Below are 20,592 nucleotides of genomic sequence, written 5' to 3'. Positions count from 1 at the left end.
AGAGTTCACAGCCTGGCAAATGGAAAGTGCCTGTGTCCAGAACCAAGACCGGGATTCCAGTCCTGACTCTGCATGTTTCCTTCCGCAAGTCCCTTACTTCTTCTGAGCCTTTATTCCTTATTTGTCGCATGAGAGTAAAAATAGGCCTGTTATTCATGTCTTACTTCACTTAAGAAAGATTCACTGAGTATATACCATATGATAGGGGCTGAAATTGCTGGAGCCAAGATTACTGAAGAAAGAATTAGGATACGTGTGAAAACCTTTTGTAAAATGCCAAGCACAGTGGACGCACCAGTTAATACTGATTACAAAGGCACTTGCTGTACTTCCACACCCCAGGCTTAGAGATAAAGATATTTGACATAGTCCTAGCTTCTAGCTTCTTCCTCTAAAAACTGCAATGAGTTGTAATGGCTTATTTCAGTTTCTGTAAATGAGTCCTTAAATTCTCACAATCATGCAGATGATTATTTGGCTTGTAACTTAAATATTATTTGCCTGGAAGAAATATTATCCAAAATATATTGTAATAAATAGTTTTAAAAACCCCACAGAAGTAGAAGACAGAAAAAGCAAAATGTAAGCACATTTAAAGTAAGCCAAGTACTATGTATTCTTTTAACTTTAAAATGACACCTGTGGCAAGTGATTGCCCAAGTTATAATGAGTTCAACAAGCTCATTCTTGTGTGATTTCTAAAGCCAAATTCATATCTAAAGTGTAATAGGGATTCTTTCTGGTAAATTGAATTTGCTAGGTGGACATGATGTGAATGATAGCCTCTTTTGATTTAAACAGCTTTTTAAGGTCTAGAAAATATGAGCAATTGAAATTCCAGAGAGAAAGGCAAACATCTTTGCAAAACATATTTATAAATTATTTAAAATAATTTGGGGCAAGTGAAAATTTATGGGAAGCTCCTTATAGTCACAATATGTGATAGCACTAATTATATATTTTGGACTTTAAATTGATAGTTTATTCATTGAATATGCCAAACCTAAATATTTTTATTTTATTTTAATGAAAATTGTTGTTGTTGTTATTATTATTTTCCCTGGTTTTCTCTAGCCTACTCAGTGGGATGCAAATTTAAGCATTGTAGTCTCCAGAATTTCCATTTACTCAGAAAAACATTAAATGGCAGAATAACATCTCAATAAAAATATTATACAATTAAAAATATTTTTACAGAACTTGTAATAAAACTAGATAGCAAAAACTAAAATGGAATATTAAAACTTTGTTTTTACACAATTGAAATTGTTCTCCGACAAGATAACCTGGACTTGTTATCTTTGAATATATGTATCCTGATTTATTGATGTCACCCCATTAAAAAAATAAAATTAAAAAATTAAAAAAAAAAAAGAAATTGTTCTCCCCTGCCACAAAATTAGAAGATATTTTGATTTTCGATGAAACCCAGTCTGTACGGAAAGGCAGTGTAACCAACTGCAGATTCAGGAATATTTCTTTTATTAGCAGGTTATGCTGTTTCCTAGTTTGCAAATATCAAAACTCCCTTTGTTAGAATCCAATAGAGGTTAGGAACTTTGGAGCTGGTACATCAATGGGGCCCTTTCTGACTTCAGATTCCTTTCTGTTGTTTTACAAACTTTTACTTCCCGGATTATGCCCACAGGTAACAGGAAATCAGTGTTTCAAAGAAGGAAAACTTGATCACATTGCAAGATAACACAGGTATCCCGAACTAGTGTGTGAGCGCCCCGAGGCTTGATGCCGCTGCCAGAAGTACATATTTGTTTGATTGGTAACTGGCAGATGACGCTTCATCAAATATAAATGCAGGAACGACTCTGAGCTCCATACAAACCTTCCAGCTAGGAGGAGAAGAGCGCCATACGGTTAACAAGGGCAGGAGATGGCTTTCGGAGTCCCAGTATCAGTCTATCTCTTATTCAATGGTAGGTAATTTCTCTTTGTTTTGTTAATTTTGTGTCGGTGTCACACGTAAATAATATTTGTTTTCTCTGAATTAGTAAGAAGTTGGCTTTCCATAGTTATTCTTCATGACAAAGATTAGAGCAAGGAATCTGTAACTTTAATACATTCTGACAATTTTTTTAAGACCTTTAAAATGTTTGCTTTATAACTAGCCAGTAGTTAATACATTTTTACTACTATATAACAGCATCCGTGTGATTGAATCAGCACATACATGTATTCACTTTCTCTTAAATAGTAATGTGTTTCTGTTTTTCTCTAATTTATAATATAGTCAATGGACTGGGTATGGATGAGAATCTGTTAGGAAATTGCCCTCGTCAGGTTATGGATCTTCTATGAAAATGAATTAAAAATAAACAGAGTAACTTTCGATCCATTGCTTATACATAGAAGGAGGCTCACCTGCTAAAGATGCCTTTCTCCCCCTCATGCAGCAATGGCAGCATTCACTGAAGAGGTGGCCTTGGATGTAACATCCGCAGTCACAATCCAGCAAAGTAATTGGACAGTTAACAAAACAAAAGGTATTTTCTTCGCACCTTTGTATTGCAAGTGAATTCTTTTTAATTTTTGAAAGAAATTTGGATGGTGATAAGAGCAACACTGGACATTTTTAAATATCTATTTTGTGATCAGATAATCAACTCTTTTAGCATGATGCTGTTAAAAAGAAGTGACAGATAAATGTGTCTGCAAAGAGCTGGCTTTTTAAAAGGAGAAAGTGAAGCAAATGAAAGCAAAACACTTTGTTTTTAGGTGCTGTCCTGAATGTTAAACCTGCCACCTTTTTTGCTTGGTTCCTGCTTGGTTCTCTATAATCAACACGTGTCCAGAGACAGTTTGTCAGGATTTTGCCATATATTTTGATCTGTGACTATGAGCTTTGCAGCCAAAGAAATTCTGGCTACAAGATGAAACCTTAATTTATGTCTCCTCATGTTTGGAAATCTTTTTTTCTCGTTCCCTTTGGGGGGCTTTTGTTGTTATTTTAGCATCGGCTATATTTTCTAACCCAATTTTTGATGGTAATGATAGGTTTTCTTTCTTATTTTATTAATACTATTTGAATAGCTTCCGGCTGCTATTGAGCATCAGCATATTTTCAAACCTGTTTGAACTCTTACAGATGAACTTGGAGAGCTTGCTTGCCAAGCCCTGTGTACTGTGTGGGGATACTCATGCAAATCACATACTGCCCCCTGATGTGGAGATGGTTGATGTGACATAGGACAGAGGATTCCATATCTTACTCTCCAAGCCAGGCTAATAAAAGAAGATCAAGTCAAATATTTTGTTTCTGATTATGAAATATAGTAAAATTTAAGAATTCTTCATTTCACCAATAATTTTAGATGTTAAAATGTATTTAAAATATTTTTCCCATTTGGGTTTACTATCTACCAATTTGCAAACCAAAATTAATGTGGGGTTCAAAATAACTTTTATGTCTTCATGTCTTCTGAGCCTTTGAACAAAAAGGAAAAGAAATATCTTCATTAGATGATGATATCGCAGAAAATTAAAGTATGCCTTCATCACATTGTCCCCAGACCACCTTTTTTCTTCCTTAATAGGGAACTGCAAGTAAAATTCTCCAAGTTACAGGTAATAATAGTAGAAAAAAGTGACTGAATATATTATCTCTGTAGTTTTCTCTTGTTTTCTTGATGGAGAACTTTAGTTTTTCTTGTTTTTTATTTAGCTTAAAGACTTGAATCCAATGTTTTAGGAAAATTTAAAAAGTTTAAATTCTAGAGGAACAATAAATCTTTATAGTAAACCACTTCTTTCTTCTTTGGAAATGTCTTCTTTCAGGTCTCACATTGTCTAGCAACTTTTGGTTCAGGCTCGAGTCTTGAAGTAGGAAGATTGTAGCCCCGTTTATAATTCAAAATTCCCACTGCTTCAGAATTCACTGACACCACATTCAATAAAATGAATATTAATTTTAAGGTAATATTGTGTATTCTAAACCAAAAAAAAGTTATACAATACAATGTCTTATTGGTGTCAGTACTTAAAGATTTAGTATTTTTAATATAAAAAAGTCTGTCTTTTTAGATCTGAAGAAGTAAATAGAAGTTTATTAATCCAGTTAGCAAGACAAAACGGTGTAACATAATAACTACAGATGAGGAGATGTTCATGGCATATTTATTCATGACAATGACAAAATAAAATGCCACTAAATCTACTTGAAAAAAATTTCAAAATTAAGCCTGAAGTATATACATTTTGCCATAACGCAGCCTCCCAAATCGAAGCTTTCCATAAAAAGGAAAGCTTGGCCCACGAAAGTTCTGTCAGGTGTGGTGACTTGCATAGTATAAGAGCTAAAAATCAAAACCCAGGTTTTTAAATTCCAGCTCCAAGACTTTCCCCACTAATTCATAATATCTCCTAAGTGAATAAAATTTCTAAATACTATTTGGAAGTATTTTCTAAACTATGTTAAGCCTGAACCTTATGTTGTTTTGGGCTTATTGTATAGGTCATAACCATGTGCTTTCTGAAATCAATTAAGGAAAAGCTTTCTTTTCCAATAAGCTATTATTCACAGCAGTCCACATAAGAGGAAATTCTCATCTCACTCTGCTCTGGGAGAAGAGAAATCAAGTTCATTACCTGACAGTTATAAACCCAAATCTTCCTAAGTGCTGACTTCCTAGGTGTAAAGGGAAGAATGAGAAAATGCAGTGAGCTCTTCCAGCCTTATTAGCATTCAAGTGTACATTTGGGAAGCCTTGCTCAAGATAACCTGCTAAAACTAGAATCAGTGCTGCCACCTTTTGGCAAACTTATCCTTATTATGTAGCTTCTAAAGAATGGAACAATCATCAGTTTACCTACACCCCCTAATTAATTAATGCTATGCATAGGTAATATTAACCTACCTTTTGTGAATATAACCTTCCAAGGGAACTGAACACTAGTTCAATGGACAGAACACCCAAAAGGTCTTAGATTTGTAACACGGTACAAATCTATTTTAGAAATATGACCCACTTCACCTGTTAATATTGTTCTTCTTTTCCTATCTGACTACACAGAAGGACCCATAGCCTTGAAGTTCTCACATCCTTGCCTGGAAGAACACAACAGTTACTGCATCAATGGTGGTTGTGCCTTCCATCATGAGTTGAAGAAAGCTATCTGCAGGTAATTGCAAGAACTTTCCAAGTCCTAGAGACGGAAGAAAGTGAATTTATGCCTCTGGTGTTTCACATAGTATATTTCTACACACCTCTATTTTATGGAGCAAAAAGGATACATGATCTGATCATGACTCACCAATCCTCTTTGTAGTTGAACATCTAAAGAGTCTTTTTCTAAGCTACCTAATCCTCATTACTCAAAAATATGGTTCCCAGATTAGCAGCATCTGTGTAATCTGGGAGCTTCTTAGAAATGCAAAAGCTTCTGCTCCACCTCAAAACTACTAAATCCATATCAGCATTTTAACATGCAAATATGATTATAAGATGAAGTGAAACAGGTTATGGTAAAAACACTTCAAAATTATAAAGTTCTAGGAGCTCTGGTCAGAAGCTCGGTGAGGTAGAGTATTGTCCCGAAACACAGATGTTGCTGGTTCAATTCCTGGTCAGGGCACATACAGGAACAGATCAATATTCCTGTCTCTCCTTCACTCTCCCTTCCTCTCTCACTAAAAATTAATAAATGAAAATTTAAATAAATATATAAAATTCTAGAGCAACTAAGATACTATTTTTATGATTATTGATTTGCTCAGCATTCTGCTATGAAAGAGTAAATAATTTTCTAGAACAAAGCATGCAAATATGTGTACTACCTTCCCTTTCTACCAATGAGGAAAGTTACATTGTTATGGGAGCTTAATTAAATGATTATTATAAAATACATAGCTTTTTCAATACCTGTAACAGATTGGCTTTCATTTGATACTGGCTTCTTTGATATAACTTACATACTTCCCATTGAAATTGTTTTATCCTTTGAAATTGGCCTTTTCTTGGTGTTTCTATCATCATGTGTTTTAAAATTTCTCATTCTTTTCTTTTTGTGAAGGTGTTTTACTGGTTATACTGGAGAAAGGTGTGAGCATTTGACCTTAACTTCATATGCTGTGAATTCTTATGAAAAATACATTGCAATTGGGATTGGCGTTGGATTATTATTAAGTGGTTTTCTTGCTATATTTTACTGCTACGTAAGAAAAAGGTATGGAAAAAATATGAAGTCACTGGGTACTCACTCATTTGAAAAATATTTACTGAGCCCCTACAATGTACTAATAAACATTGACATATATTTTAGTGAAAATATGGCTGTAAATCTGGCAGTTCCTACATATTTGTTTTGATGCCTATTCTCAAAAACCCAGTTGCCATAGGATAGTTTCAATTTACAATGTTCCTCCATCCTCATCTGTCTGCTTACATCCATGTTATAAGTAAGGAGGACAGTAGTCTCCGTAAGGGTAGATGTTAAGTGTGTCATGTTCACAATTACATAATCAGAGCCAAATACTGAGCCTGGAACACAATAGACACTCAGTGAATATTTGTTTAAGGAAGAAATAAAGAAATGAGTATTAAATGAATACTTGGGCCAAACTTGGGCCATTTACTTCCCAACAACCAATTGAGGGAATGAATATTCAGGAGATATTGTAAATTGCTAGAAGCTTAAGAAAATGCACTTGATCTACTAAGTATAAATTACTTATATATTAATTCTTATTTCTGGTGTAACCACACTGGTAATTTTTCCCCTTAAATCTATGTAGCTAGAAAAAAAACCAAGCGATAATGTGAGATTAATTAAAGAAAAAATATAAATAGGTTTTCCTTGCTATACTGTATTAACTAAGTTGTCATTTTAAAAGTGACCAAGACTGACTGTCAAAATAAAAAAATATTTTTGGTTGCTTAATAACTGCATCTTAGAGAGAATAAAATCTGTTATATTATGCAGGTCAATTGATTTAAAAATCTGTTATATCAACTGATATTATTATATTAATTGCGTAAAAAAACAGAGAAAAAGAAGAAAGCACACTTTTTAATATTAACAAGGCAGCTATCTAGAAGTAGAGCATAAAATGGGGGTTCTTGCACAAGTGATCAGTCAAGGGATGCCCAAAAATGAAACCTGTAATGAAAAAAGGAAGGTTAGAACAGAGGAAGAAGGTAGGCAAAAATGTGGCATGAGCTGAAATCAAGCCTCAGCCTGATTCCACAGGAGAACTCGATCATGAATGGCATTTCAGACCTATCATAAGAATTGGTTTTAGTGCCCTGTGTTATCAAGCACGGGTGGCAGGATGCTCCTGGCAGCTAGTAAGCACAGGCCAGGAATCTTCCAGGAATCTTCAGGGAAAAGTCTCTGTTGACTCAAGGAAGGTGTTGCTGTGGGCCTGTTAATACCTACAGCCACTAGGGATGGATCTCTATTGGGCAAAAGGGATCTGGGTGTGGTACCAACAGCAACTGGTATGAGAGCATCTATATAATCCTCAATAAGCAACTTAATATGGAAATCAATACTCTGTTTTAGGTGTCTACAATTGAAATCACCTTACAACATCTGTTCTGGAAGGAGACCACTGTGAGGCCTCTGTAAGAAATTTTCATGAGGCATTTATAAAAATCAGTGGACCTAAAATTGAAACCTTCAAATGAAACAACAAAACTTCCCAAGCTAACTAGACTTGAAAATAATGGAAGTTGGGATCATGATGAAATGAGAGAATAAATTTCAACATTGGTCTTTAGATTTTTGTCATCATTAGAACGTCATGGAAGCCAGTGGAACAAGCTTACAGTGACAGAAGTCAAGTTCATAGTACTACTATGGGCGTGCTGTTGCTGTGTGGTTATTGTTCTGATTGCAGCGAGACTGAGTTTCACACCTCTGACCATGCCAGATGTTAGTTTTCATGGGATTTATTATCAACCTTGCAGCAAGCCAAAGCAATGCCAAGCTTGGGTTCTTCGTGTGCTTGCTACCAGTATCTTGGACCACTACTTAATGGACCTAATCCCAAACATGCTGCTTTCATAGTGTCTAAAAGACTGTGATGTCAACTATTAGGATAAGCCCAGTGTTATGGCACCTTCAGTGAACCAAACACATGCCTGGAGTCTAAGCCAGAGACAAAAAAAATGGAATATCCAAAACAAACATACATCACACCCAGCTTGTGACAGCACCGTGGAGCCTTTACTTGTGAAATATGAAATAAGCTAAAGAGTTTCTGATGATTAAAAGCCATCTGAATATCAAGGCCTGAGTAGGCAAATCATTTCTGATTCTGCATGGATTATAAAGTGTTGTGTTGGAATCACTGGTCCCCTAATGCTTAGCTTCATCCCTTCCTCCTGTTGCTAGTGGAACCACCTGGTGACTATCCATTTGGACTGACATTCTAGAACTCCACTAATAAATGAAATTCTACAAATAACCCTGAAAGAGAAACTTAAAAATTGAACACAGGAATTTTTTCAACCGACAGCATGTGGAAACTTTCTTTACCATTTTTGAATACTTGATAGCTAATTTGCACATAGAGTGAGAAAATGGAACAATGGTAGAAATAGCTATTAGGGAATTAGGATTCTTCCTCTTTAATCATATTTCTTTCATGTAATTAGAATAATCTTGGGCAGGACCATTGATATCTTTGGGCTTTGGTTTCACTTTCTACAAAGCCCTTCTAATTCTAAAATTTGACAGTGGGAGGAGCAAGCAATTTTCCACATTTGTGATGCAAGTGGGATATTCTCAGTCTCTCCTATAAATCCAAAATGCACCACTAGCTATCATCTTAGGTGGATATTTTGGTGTTTGTTTGTAAAACAATAATTTACAAATGTGTTTTCAAAGGAAGCAAAACATTAAGTTTTTAAATAGTATCTACAACTTTTTTTTAGAGTAAATCTAAAACTCTAGACTTTTTTCCATGGTGATGTTGATAAGCAAAACAGTTTTGATAATGAGATGGGTTAAAAAAGGACCAACCATGAATATTCTTACAATAGTTCCCTAGTAACAAGGCTTTTACTTATATGAAGTTAGGATTTTACATTCACTCTTAAATAAAGCTTTACATTCTGCTGAGTAGAAGGCATTTCACTTGCTTTATTTTGCCTTCAGAAGGAATTTGAGGCAGATGAAATGCATGTCAGCACTTTCTGCGTGTCCTCACCAAGTATGTAAAGGTTACATCATACCAAGGAGTGGGGAGCGGAAGGTTCCTCCCAGTGACTCCAGCGACCACACCTAGGAAGCTATGCTCTCCCTGAGCATTTCATAAAGGTGTTAAAAAGCTGGGGAGAGTCCAGGAAGAAACAATAAAGCTTAATTAAGGGCTGTCTGTTGATGAAAGAGGAATTAATGCTGGAGTCTGGAGAGGTGCTAACCTAAAAAGTTATCAATATTTGCTGTCTATAAATATTTTTAAATTATAAACACAATATAGTTAGAATTAAACAACATCGGACAAAAATTAAAATCCCCAGATTGCCAAACTGAAAAGTATACCAAAACAAAAAACAATAGAGATTCGAATTTTTTCACCTGTGGAACAGGATGCATTAACGGTGCACTCAATGAGACCGTAGAAGTTGAGAGTGTGGCTCGCGAGACATCATCTGTTTGTGGTCTGTCATACACGTGATCTTGTGATCCCATAACCCCTAGAGTTAAATTTGCAGGAAGAAATCTCTGGCATTCCTGTGGAACAAGAGCCGCATCTGGCAATATTCATGTATGTAAGCAGGACTTAAGGGAAAAAAAATGCGTAAATACAAGATGTTCTACAAATGCTTTCACTTTTTATTTTTCCTATGTGCAATATGACCCAGAAAGAAGTCTGTACCACCAAAACCCTTGCATCAGAACTATATTTTCAGCTGTTAATCTATGGATCAAAACATGTTTCTGGCATTTTTGACTAAATCAAACTGGCCAAGGGAGTTCATCAGTGTCTTCCATTCCCATTTTGTCTTCTTTCTGTGTCTATTCTTTAATTCCTTGAGAACACATTCTAGGAAATCAATATTCATGAGGAAGCACTTTGAAGCATGATGGGGGTGGAAGCAAACACTGTAATTTCAGTCTTACTTGAGCCAGTACATTTATACAAAGGAAATTATAGTTGCTTGTTATTGTGTCTTCTTTTTCCAAATTAGATTTTTGTGTATGATTATTTTTTATAATGTTTAAAGTGAATGAAATGATAACATAGTTTATCTTTTAGTGTTTCCTGAAACAATAAAAAGCTAATCCTTTAGTTTTGAAATGTCCTTTTTGGTGATATCAAGAAGATTTTTATTCGTTATATGTAATTGAAAAAAATCTTAAGAAAAATCACAAGGCAAACACCAGCAATTTAAGCTTTTGATGTTGAACATAAAAACAGTGCCTCTCTGCAGGCGACCATGAGTAAGCCATCTCACCTTTGTGAATTACAAAATGTAACACACTCTCTGTGGTGTGATGTAAATATTGATATCCTGCAGCTCACACTCATGGGGAAGGTTACCAGAATCTCTCTATTGCAAAATACCACTCTTTCTGGCGTAGGTCACTGCTGCATGACATCAGGATACTAGCATCTGCCAAGATGAACTGGAAGTGTTGAAATTTAATTTGTCAGAGTCTGGCACTGCTAATCTGGGTGATCCACATATCTGTCCAAACCTTTGGCACAGCCCTATTCAGTAGCACATTCAGAAGCATATCTTCCAGATACAGCTCTAAATTTCTGTTAATTATTCAATCAATGAATGTACAGCTTAGAGTAAAAGAGCCTAAGCAGCTAATTTCCTAAGAATTCGAAGACTGGGTAGGCCCCTTGAGAATATCCACCTGAATAAATGTGTGCCTTCATTATATTTCACTGCTCTGCCAAAAATCAACTGAGGGGTGTTTCAGATTGTGGACAACAACCACAGCTTCCAAAAAGACAGCTCATAAAGATCAGGAATGTTGTTACATGGTAACAAGGAGCACTGCATTGTTTAGTTGGGGCTTATCTATATATAGTTCACATCCCTTGTAATTTTTATGTCTCAGATATTATTGGAGCATAAATCATTCAGATTGAAATTAGGTGAAGGCCACAATCAAGCAAGTACCAAAGCCGCCATGTTTTTGATCTTTAAAACAGTATTAAGAAGGACTCATATCTTTCTGGAAAGGATGGCATCTCTAGATCTTTAAAACCACACAAAAATAGCGATTTAATATTAAGTTCCTTAGCAGATCAAGATAAAGCAATTTTATAATGTAGGTATGATTTCTGAGCACTCACAATGTTTAAAAAGTATTATTAGCATTATGTTAATTAATATTCACCTGAGTATAACTGAGGCATAGAGAAAGCAGTTTACTTTTTCAAGGTGACATAGCTTTAAAGTGCAGAGCCTAGACCTGAACCAGGTAGATCTGATGCCAAAGTCTCTCCTCTAAACTCTGTATGACAATGCTTTGCAATATTTTATGGAAAATATTAGTATTGGGTGTTAATGTCTTGATGAGCTTAGAGATATACCCAAATGATTTGTATACAAATGAAGAACTTTTTTTTCCTTTAAAATATATAAAATAACTTTCATCATGGATCAACCACAAAAACTCCCTGCTGACATCTACAGATTATTACGTCATGCATTCCATTCTTAAGGTGGGGCAGAGCAGGCTTGAGTGCTTGCCAACAGTATCAGGTACAGGCTGGGGAGAAACTAGCAAGAGTAAATGACCTCTGGTTTATCCTCAGGAGTCTGGGTATGAGAAGGTCACTTGGGAATACTTACCTCAGCCTGAGAACAAGGGTTCTCTGAAACTGATGTTACCCTAATTGGGACATGCGTGGTTCAGTTTGGTGATAGGATGAAGAGGTAGTGGTTTTCACATCAACAGTGAAATCTCATCTACTGCCTTTCACTGTGTCACCCTCAATCTTACCCCCCGCCCCACATACACCTTAGAGCAGCAGTTCTCAAAGTGTGTGCCAGGGTGCACTGGTGTGCCCTAGAAGATTTCCAGGTGAGTCCTATGGTATTCCAGAGAAATATGTGCCTGTTGGGGGCCAAAAAACCAACAGGGTTTTTGGAGTTTAGATTTTTGGGGGACAGAGGTGTGGGGAGTTGGCTGTAAACTGACAGTCTGCCCAACCCCCCACCTCACTTGCTTGATTAGGTTGCAAAAGGCTGTTAAGCTGTGGTGCTGGATTGTTTACACTACCCCCCATGTTCCCTGGAAAGACTGGAGGCAAGTTTCTTCTATCCTTTGTTTGGTGTCAAGTTAAGATGATATGTATGGTAGGGGTTTTGGATTGATGATTAAACATAAGGAATTGTCTCTTGAAGCCTTTTGGATTTCTATAAAAGAAGAATATGTGGCAATATATAAAAAATCTTTGAACATTTTACTACAATTTTCAACATCCTATTTATGTGAATTAGGATTTTTTACCCTCAACACAATTAAGAGTAAAAAGAAATTCTTCAATGTATTTACAAGGAAATGAGAGTTTGCCTTTCAAATATATGCCCAAACATTGAAGAAATCGCTAGGACACATCAGGCTCATGTTTCTCATAAACACAAGAATGAAAAAACTTAACACATTCATGCCGGGACCTGCCGAATTTACTAAATCTTACTAAGAAGGTATCTATATATATAAAAAGATAACTTTTTTGTTATTTTTTAATTTTTTAACCCCTCTTTTTTATGAATTCTAAAAAGCATAACTCAAAAACTATAACATAAAAATGTTTTTTAATGTAAGAATAAATTTAATTTTGTTGTATTTATTTTATTTAATTACCATAAAAGCACACTTGGACTTTATATATATATTTTTAATGTTGATATTTGACTTAATTATTATAACATATTTCTCAGAAATCTGTATATAGTACACCTACAATTATTTGTAGGATTTTAAATGCATCCCAACCTCAAAAAGTTTGAGAACCACTGCCTTAGAGAAACAGTCACTTGGTGATGGCAAAAACTGTAAGCAACATTAAAAACATCTGTGCCATGGATGGACACCTTAGTGACCTGTGATCCTGGCTGTTGTGATCATTTAACTTTGCTGGGACCCTCTGAACATAATATCTTTGTCTGTTAAGTGGAAAGTTGAGCTCCACATTCCCTTCTTGGTTGGAAGTTGTATGTTAAAAATGTGCAGCCTAGAAGGCAGATCCAGCCCACAGACATATTATTTATTTTGGTTTTCACAGTGTTTGTTTGAAATTAAGACCACATCTAGAAATCAAGATGTTTTCTTTATTAAAAATCTAACTTTTATGGCTTCTTTTAAAAACTAAGATTGGAAAGTACTGGCCCTATATTTTTACACAGCTTCCTTTAGGAGTGTGCCCTGGACACCCAACCTGTTTCTGTTACTATGCCAACCGGGCAGGGTTCCTTAGGAACTGTTCTGGCTGCAACCTTGGTTCTTTGATTGGATTGAATTTTAGGTTGTGCCTTATCTAAATTCCTGAATCTAGTCGTCAGGATGCCTGTAGAGGGCCTTGTAGGACTACAAACTGCACAGGCCCTGAGGAAATCTCAGATGGGTTGCACAGGAATATGCTCTTTAGGGGAACCCATATTCACCTGGAAACTGGCAGGGTGGCCTGCATGACTCAGACACTGCCCCGCCCACGCCCTCAGTCACTCTGCTACAATCCCTGTCAGCTTTGTTTCCCCACTCTTCATCCCTACTTATTGTATATTACCTCCCGGCTCCAAAGCTGGCGCTGACGTCCCCAGGGTACACCAGGCTTAGGGAAGACTCCTCTCCCAGGTAGTGGGCCCTCACCCAGGAGGCTCAGTGGGTCTGCCCTCCTAGGATTCCCTGTGCAGGCCTCACAATTTCTCTGTGTTAGTGTCTTTGCTGTTTCTTCCATCTGTATTACTCTCCTTCCCCTCCGTGGGCCAAGATCCTACACAATTTTTTTCTAGTGTTGCCTTTTCCTTAAAGAATTATGTTATTTACAAATGTCATATTTCCCTCCTTTGAACTCCCTGGACATCCTTTTTGAAAACAACAAAAACTCTAATGGTACTTATATTGTCTTGTATTATAATGATTTATGTTCTTGGATAAGTTCCAGTGATAATATTATTAATAATGGACTTTACTTATTAAGTTTATACCATAGACTAGACACAGCGCTAAGTGATTTATATACAGCATCTCTTTCAATCCCCAGCGACAGCCAAGAGAAAGTTTTATTGGGACTGTGGTAAATAGTGGTTAAGGAGATGATTGTTTGGAATTTACAGACTGAGGCTTAAATCCCAGTTCCACTCTTACGAGCTGTGTGACCTTGATCAAGTTTCTTAACTTTTCTAAAACTGAATTTTGTCATTTGTAGAAAAGAAATACTAGTTATTTCCTAGAATGATCTGAAGGTAATAGGATGCAATCAGTGAATACTATTTTATTATGACTGCCTTCCATTTTACAGATTAGGAAACTAACATTTGTAAAGTTTAACTTGTTTAATGATATGCAGCTAGATTTGACCCTGAGGCTGTCCAGTTCGAAGGCATACTTTGCTCAACACAGCACTTTGACTATGGTTGTTGGTTGGCCAATGCTGTTTGAAGCAAGATCTGTAGTCTCTAAGAGCTGGGTTTTGTGGGTTTTTTTTTGTATTTTTCTGAAGCTGGAAATGGGGAGAGACAGTCAGACAGACTCCCACATGCGCCCGACTGGGATCCACCTGGCACGCCCACCAGAGGGCTATGCTCTGCCCACCAGGGGGCGATGCTCTGCCCCTCCAGGACATTGCTTTGTTGCGACCAGAGCCACTCTAGCGCCTGGGGCAGAGGCCAAGGAGCCATCCCCAGCGCCCGGGCCATCTTTGCTCCAATGGAGCCTCGCTGCGGGAGGGGAAGAGAGAGACAGAGAGGAAGGAGAGGGGGAGGGGTGGAGAAGCAGATGGGCGCTTCTCCTGTGTGCCCTGGTCAGGAATCGAACCCGGGACTTCTGCACGCCAGGCTGATGCTCTACCACTGAGCCAACCGGCCAGGGCCCTAAGAGCTGGGTTTTTGAATCTTAATTTTTTATTAGTTCTGTCATAGAGAATAAATTATTTAATACCTCTAAATCTCAGTCACTTCTCTTATACAATGAAGATAATTACATTTGATCCATAGGGTCATTATAGGATTAAGTTAAATTAGATAGTTAGTGTATGTAAAATATCTAGTACCCATTCAATAAATATTAATTCTAATTAGTAAATAGTTGAAACTGTGCTGGAGCTCTTATTGGCACTAAATCCAGTCGGTTTTATTACAACATGACATATGGGTTCCTAAAAAGCATCACTTTGCAAAACTGAGCAATAGAAACCATGGGGCTTACGGGAAAACTAGGGTTAAGAAATATAATACTTTGTCAATGACACATGAAAATAATTTTGAGGACCACAGTTTTATACATTTAAAATGGTTAATGAATAAGTAACTATGTATTTATAAGTTGACATAGCACTTGAAAAACACCTGAAGTTTGCTTGTGGAAGTCAGTGTCAGGAGGTTATGGCTTGTGAGTTATTGTTAAGTGATGGAGGAAGGGTTATAGAAATCAGATGGAAAGCTGCCACAGCAGATGTGGGTGAGTGGGTGAGTGTAGCTCCTAACATAAATGTGAACCAAGGCCTCTGGTGGATGTGTGACATTTACTCATATGTATGAGTTTTGTGTAGTTTCTGCTGCTCAGCTCAACAGCTTTATGCATTCAGATGAAATCATGCATAAGCAAACACAAAGTGCTCAAACTGTCCCTTTATATTGGAATAAGTTCATGTTTTCAAAGTAAGCATTAAGACAGAACTGACTGTCCCTTGAAATGATCACAACCATTGTCTCTCACCCTAAACCTCAATTGTAATTATTAAGCACTCAAAATATTCTGGTTCTATTTAGGCACACAAGGCCTTGGAAACTAGAGGTTATGATTACTCTCATTTCTCCACCTAAATTTGAACGGAGTATCAAGGACTTAACTCCAAAGCCCCATATTACTGTGGATTCAGATTCTCTCAAACTTATCTTAGTGTTTGTTCTTTTCCTTTGTCAAGCAATAATGAGTTAGAAAGTTGCATGACAATATTTCTTTCCTAAATATTTCTTTCCTAAATTAGTTATCATTCTATGAAGACTTCTAATTTTTCCTCCTTTCTTTTTTTTTTTTTTTCTTGACAGAGACAGAGAGTCAGAGAGAGGGACAGATAGGAAGGGAGAGAGATGAGAAGCATCAATTTTTTGTTGCGGCACCTTAGTTCTACATTGATTGTTTTCTCATATGAGCCTTTACTGGGGGGATAGAGCAGAGCAAGTGACCTCTTGCTCAAGCCAGTGACCTTGAGCTCAAACTAGCAACTACGGGGTCATGTTTATGATTCCATGCTCATGCCGGTGACCTCAGGGCTTTGAACCTGGGTCCTCTGAGTCCCAGTCCAATGCTCTATCCACTGTGCCACCACCTGGTCAGGCCAATTCTTCCTCCTTTCATCTTGCCTTACTCCCTTCTCCCTTTTTTTTCTCTCTGCATTAACTACTATTTTTATTCAAAATTGTTTAAATGATGAAAAAGAAAAAAGAGTTTGGCTTTCTTCAATAGTCTAATATTAGGCAATAAATTATGCTGGAAGGCAGACCTTCCAGAAAAAAAAATTTGCTTAAGAATTAAAATAATAATAATAATAATAATAATAATAATAATAATGGGAAAAAAGGGTCATTAAGCAAAAGGAAGTTTGTAAAAAAGAAGAGAGTCAAATTTGATATCTATTAGGGCTCCCTGCTTGAGCCTAACAAGCATTACCGTCTGGGTTCATACTGGTCTAGGTGAGCTGGGCCAACAGGTGTGTCTGCAAACTGGTGCTTTGGTTCAGTCCATTTACATGAAAAACTAGAGAACCTCCTGTGAGTGAGCACACCTTCCAACACTTCTCAAACCTGATCCAGATTGAAGTATCCTCCAGCGGTTTGTGGTTGCATAGCTAGGGAAATATACCCTGAAAATAAGACCTAGTGCAATTTTTTTCAAGCTTAGAAATATAAGGCCTCCCCTAAAAATAAGACCTAGCACATCTTTAGGAGCAAAAATTAATATAAGACACTGTCTTATTTTTGGGGAAACTGGGTATGTATGTATGGCATATAGTAAAAATTCATTTGTTTGTTTGTCTTTCCAGCATCCAGCCCCTTCTAAAAATAGCACCCAGCTTCGCTCTGGAGTATCAGCCTCCTTCCCCGTCATTGCACCTGGGCAAGGTGTGCTTCCCCCACATCTAATCCCAGGGTCAATAAAAACATTCCGTCATGCCCAGTACTAGAATTACCTGAGAGGCAGGCATGCAACTTAATCCAGATCAATGAAAGTAATCCTGGTTTATTCTGGAATTCTTGGGGGAAAATGTTCTCTATTTCAGATTGCATTGTTAAGATAATCAGATGAAATCTTAGATTTTTCTAAAGACCATTAAGGAGAATCAAAGTTTTTCTATCCTGAAACTGTCCTTTTGGGATATTAAATTTAAACTGTTCTTTAAGAAACAAGACTCAAAGAACCTTTGAACCTGCCTCCTCTCCTGCTCAAGAGATTCAGACAGAAAGACCTGCTTCAGGAAGAGTAATTTAGGGTGTTCACCTTAACCTAATTTGAATTAAGTATGGCAAATAAGAGGACTTTAGAAAGGTGCCTATTAGCTTGATACTCCTCTGGACTCCACTGTCCTTGAGGTGCCTTGCATAAATTTTTCTGACATAAATGTTCTGCTTTTCCTCAGTCACCTATAAGTCGAGCATTCTCACTTCTGAAGTCTAAGAGCCCATCCCCCTTCTTCCCCTTTTGTCCATAAATGTCATAAATACCCAACGTTGCCTCATTGTTTTTGGAATTTTCATGCTTATGTGAATACAATGCCCATGTATTAAACTTTAATTTTTTCCTATTATTTTTTTAAGATTTTATTTATTTATTTTAGAGAGGAGAGAGAGAGAGAAAGGGGAGAAGCAGGAAGCATCAACTGCCATATATGCCTTGACCAGGCAAGCCCAGGGTTTTGAACCAGTGACCTCAGCATTCCAGGTCGATGCTTTATCTACTGTGCCACCCCAGGTCAGGCTAATTTTTTCCTATTAATTTGATGAGTAACCCAGGAGAACTTAGAAGGTAGGAGGAAAAGTATTAAATATTTTTTAACCCCCACAGTTTTGGCCAGCCAGGCAAGAGAATTCACTGTTTGGGAACATTGCCAACTTCCTGACTTGCTGCAGCTGGGAGTTCAGGGACATCTGACCACAGCAGGCGAAGGCGAAGGCGGTAAGCATTTCACCCTGCCAGCCTCTTTGATCTCTGATCTGGCAAGTTCAATGTAAGTTAGAATTGGTGAGAATCCTTTTCTTTCTTCTAAATTTAGATTGGCAGGAGAAAATATTCATGAAACTACTTTCTTGGGCAAACATTGCTCTGGTAAAGACTAGTTCTGAGTCTCTGGTTTTCATTGATCCCGTTCCTGGCAGAGGTGGTCTTTATCTCTGCCTGCTGGTGGATGCTTGTGCATTTGTTGGGCAACCAAACAGGCTGTGGATTCAGGCACAGGGCAGCCTAAACCTAATTCTGTTCAAGGCGTGGGGGTGGGGAGCATACGATTCCCTGTGCTCTGGAACAGCGGTTGGCAGACAGGGCTCTGCATCTTTCTTAGGCTATCACTGGGAAGGAACGGTTGGATCTGTGAGGTGCATCCCTGTGCTCCTTGTGGAAGTCTTGTTTCATAGCTAGGTCATAAAGGACTTAACTTATGACCCAACTGAGTCGCTATTAAAATCCACTATCACTGGCCAGATGATGGATGTCTAAAGTTGGAAAAACTAAACTTAAAAATTTCATAGCGTTCTCATATTGGTATGATTATTAGCCATTAAGACACCCTTAATGAGATGGAAGAACAGAAATTAGAACAAAAAACAAACTCCACTCAGATCCCTGTCTATTTACCTTCAGTCCACGGCAAATGAAAAATCTTGCATCTTGTCTACAATTAATAATTCTGTATATGTGTATATTTTCTGTTTGTGATATGTATGTTTGTATTTATATGGCATGGTGTTTGCTTCCTATGGATGATATTACCATTTTATAATATAATATATATATAATATATAATAATATAAAATAAAAATAGAAAGTTGTAGAATGTTGATGAGTAATCTTGAGAGAGGAAATTTTATATATAGTTAAGCTGAATAAGATTGGGATAAATTTAAGTAAATAAATTTAAATATTAAAAGTAAGTTGATGCAAAACCCGATTTTGGTTCTTTTATACTCTGTTAAAAAGAAAAGTTTTTCTGTATAAACTGTCCTACTCCAGATAAGATATTATGAAAAGTTGCTTCTGCCTAGAAAGCAAAGATTCCATGTTTTATTAGAAGATTTCTGTGTTTTATGTTCCTAATCAGGGTCTTGATTACTTAAAAAATAATTGTTTCAATTATAAGAACTAAAATTTTACTGGCCTGTGTTTTTGTTTGATACCTTTTATTTTCACTTTGGATAAATAAATAATTTAATGTTGTTTCATCTGAAATAATATAGATGATATATAATCTTTTTGGTCAAGTATGTTTGATAATCTTCCTAGGGTTCAAAATTTTTTTATATTTTTATTTATAAATTAATGGGGTGACATTGATAAATGAGAGTACCTAGGTTTCAAGTAAATATTTCTATAGCATTTGAACTGTTTTGTGTGCCCATCACCCAAAGTCAAATCATTTTCTGTCACCATATATTTGTCTCTTTACTACACTCCCCACCCCCAACCTCCTGTAACCACTTCGCCTTTATCTAAGACCTTTTCTTAACCTGGAAATGGCTCTGAATTATTCTAATGGGCCACTGGACTACCTCAAAAAATTGCTTTCTCTTTCCTCATAGACGAGAAGTGCTAAGCTAATTAGGTGTATTTGATATGCTAAAATTGCATCGGAAGCTTTAACAAATAAAGAAATAATTATGTTGTCTTTTTTTTTTAGAGATTATATAAAATCACCAGAGTTTACAAAGTTTGGATATAATTTTTTCAATTATTATCTAATTACTATCTTAAAATGTTATGTTTCAGAAAGAAAAAAGGCAAAGGTCTTTGTCAACTGCATTATAATCAGATTTATAACCATGTCATTTTCAGTTTTATCATTTATAATCATTTTTTAACTCTGATGTTTTTGCAAATATGTATGTATTTATTTTTCAGAGAGATACAAGTAAAGACCTCTGGCTTATTTTAAAATACAGATTTCTGAGAATGCATTTGTAGATCAGACCTTAAAACTGGAGGAAGATTTATAACTCAAAGATACAATTGGACTCAAGGAAATGCAGGCAAATGACCAGGATAAACAAGAATTAATGGTATGAAACTGAAAAACTGTGGATGATTATAACTTTTATAACTTTTTGTTTAAAATACAGTTGACTTTTAAAATCGTTTTGTTTTCCAGATATAAGGAAACCTGTTTTTCTTAGAGAAATTTGGTAAACTGTAAGCAGTGTTGAAGCATTTTTCTCCCTACCTGATTCCTCCGGA

The 20,592-nt window shown here is 36.5% G+C and overlaps 1 protein-coding gene across 1 annotated transcript; it reads left to right on the top strand.

Moving 5' to 3' along the window:
• Nucleotides 1-1,842: 1,842 nt before the first annotated feature.
• EPGN (epithelial mitogen) lies at nt 1,843-10,266 on the top strand. The gene is made up of 5 exons (XM_066232891.1): nt 1,843-1,931; nt 2,409-2,498; nt 5,025-5,133; nt 6,025-6,177; nt 7,516-10,266. The coding sequence occupies exons 1-5, from the start codon at nt 1,889-1,891 to the stop codon at nt 7,568-7,570; spliced, it is 450 nt and encodes a 149-aa protein (XP_066088988.1). The 5' UTR covers nt 1,843-1,888; the 3' UTR covers nt 7,571-10,266.
• Nucleotides 10,267-20,592: the final 10,326 nt, after the last annotated feature.

The sequence above is a fragment of the Saccopteryx bilineata genome, chromosome 5 (assembly GCF_036850765.1).
Source record: "Saccopteryx bilineata isolate mSacBil1 chromosome 5, mSacBil1_pri_phased_curated, whole genome shotgun sequence".
Taxonomy (NCBI): Eukaryota; Metazoa; Chordata; class Mammalia; order Chiroptera; family Emballonuridae; genus Saccopteryx; species Saccopteryx bilineata.
The sequence above is the reverse complement of the archived record's forward strand: the minus strand, read 5'-3'. Positions and strand labels throughout refer to the sequence as shown.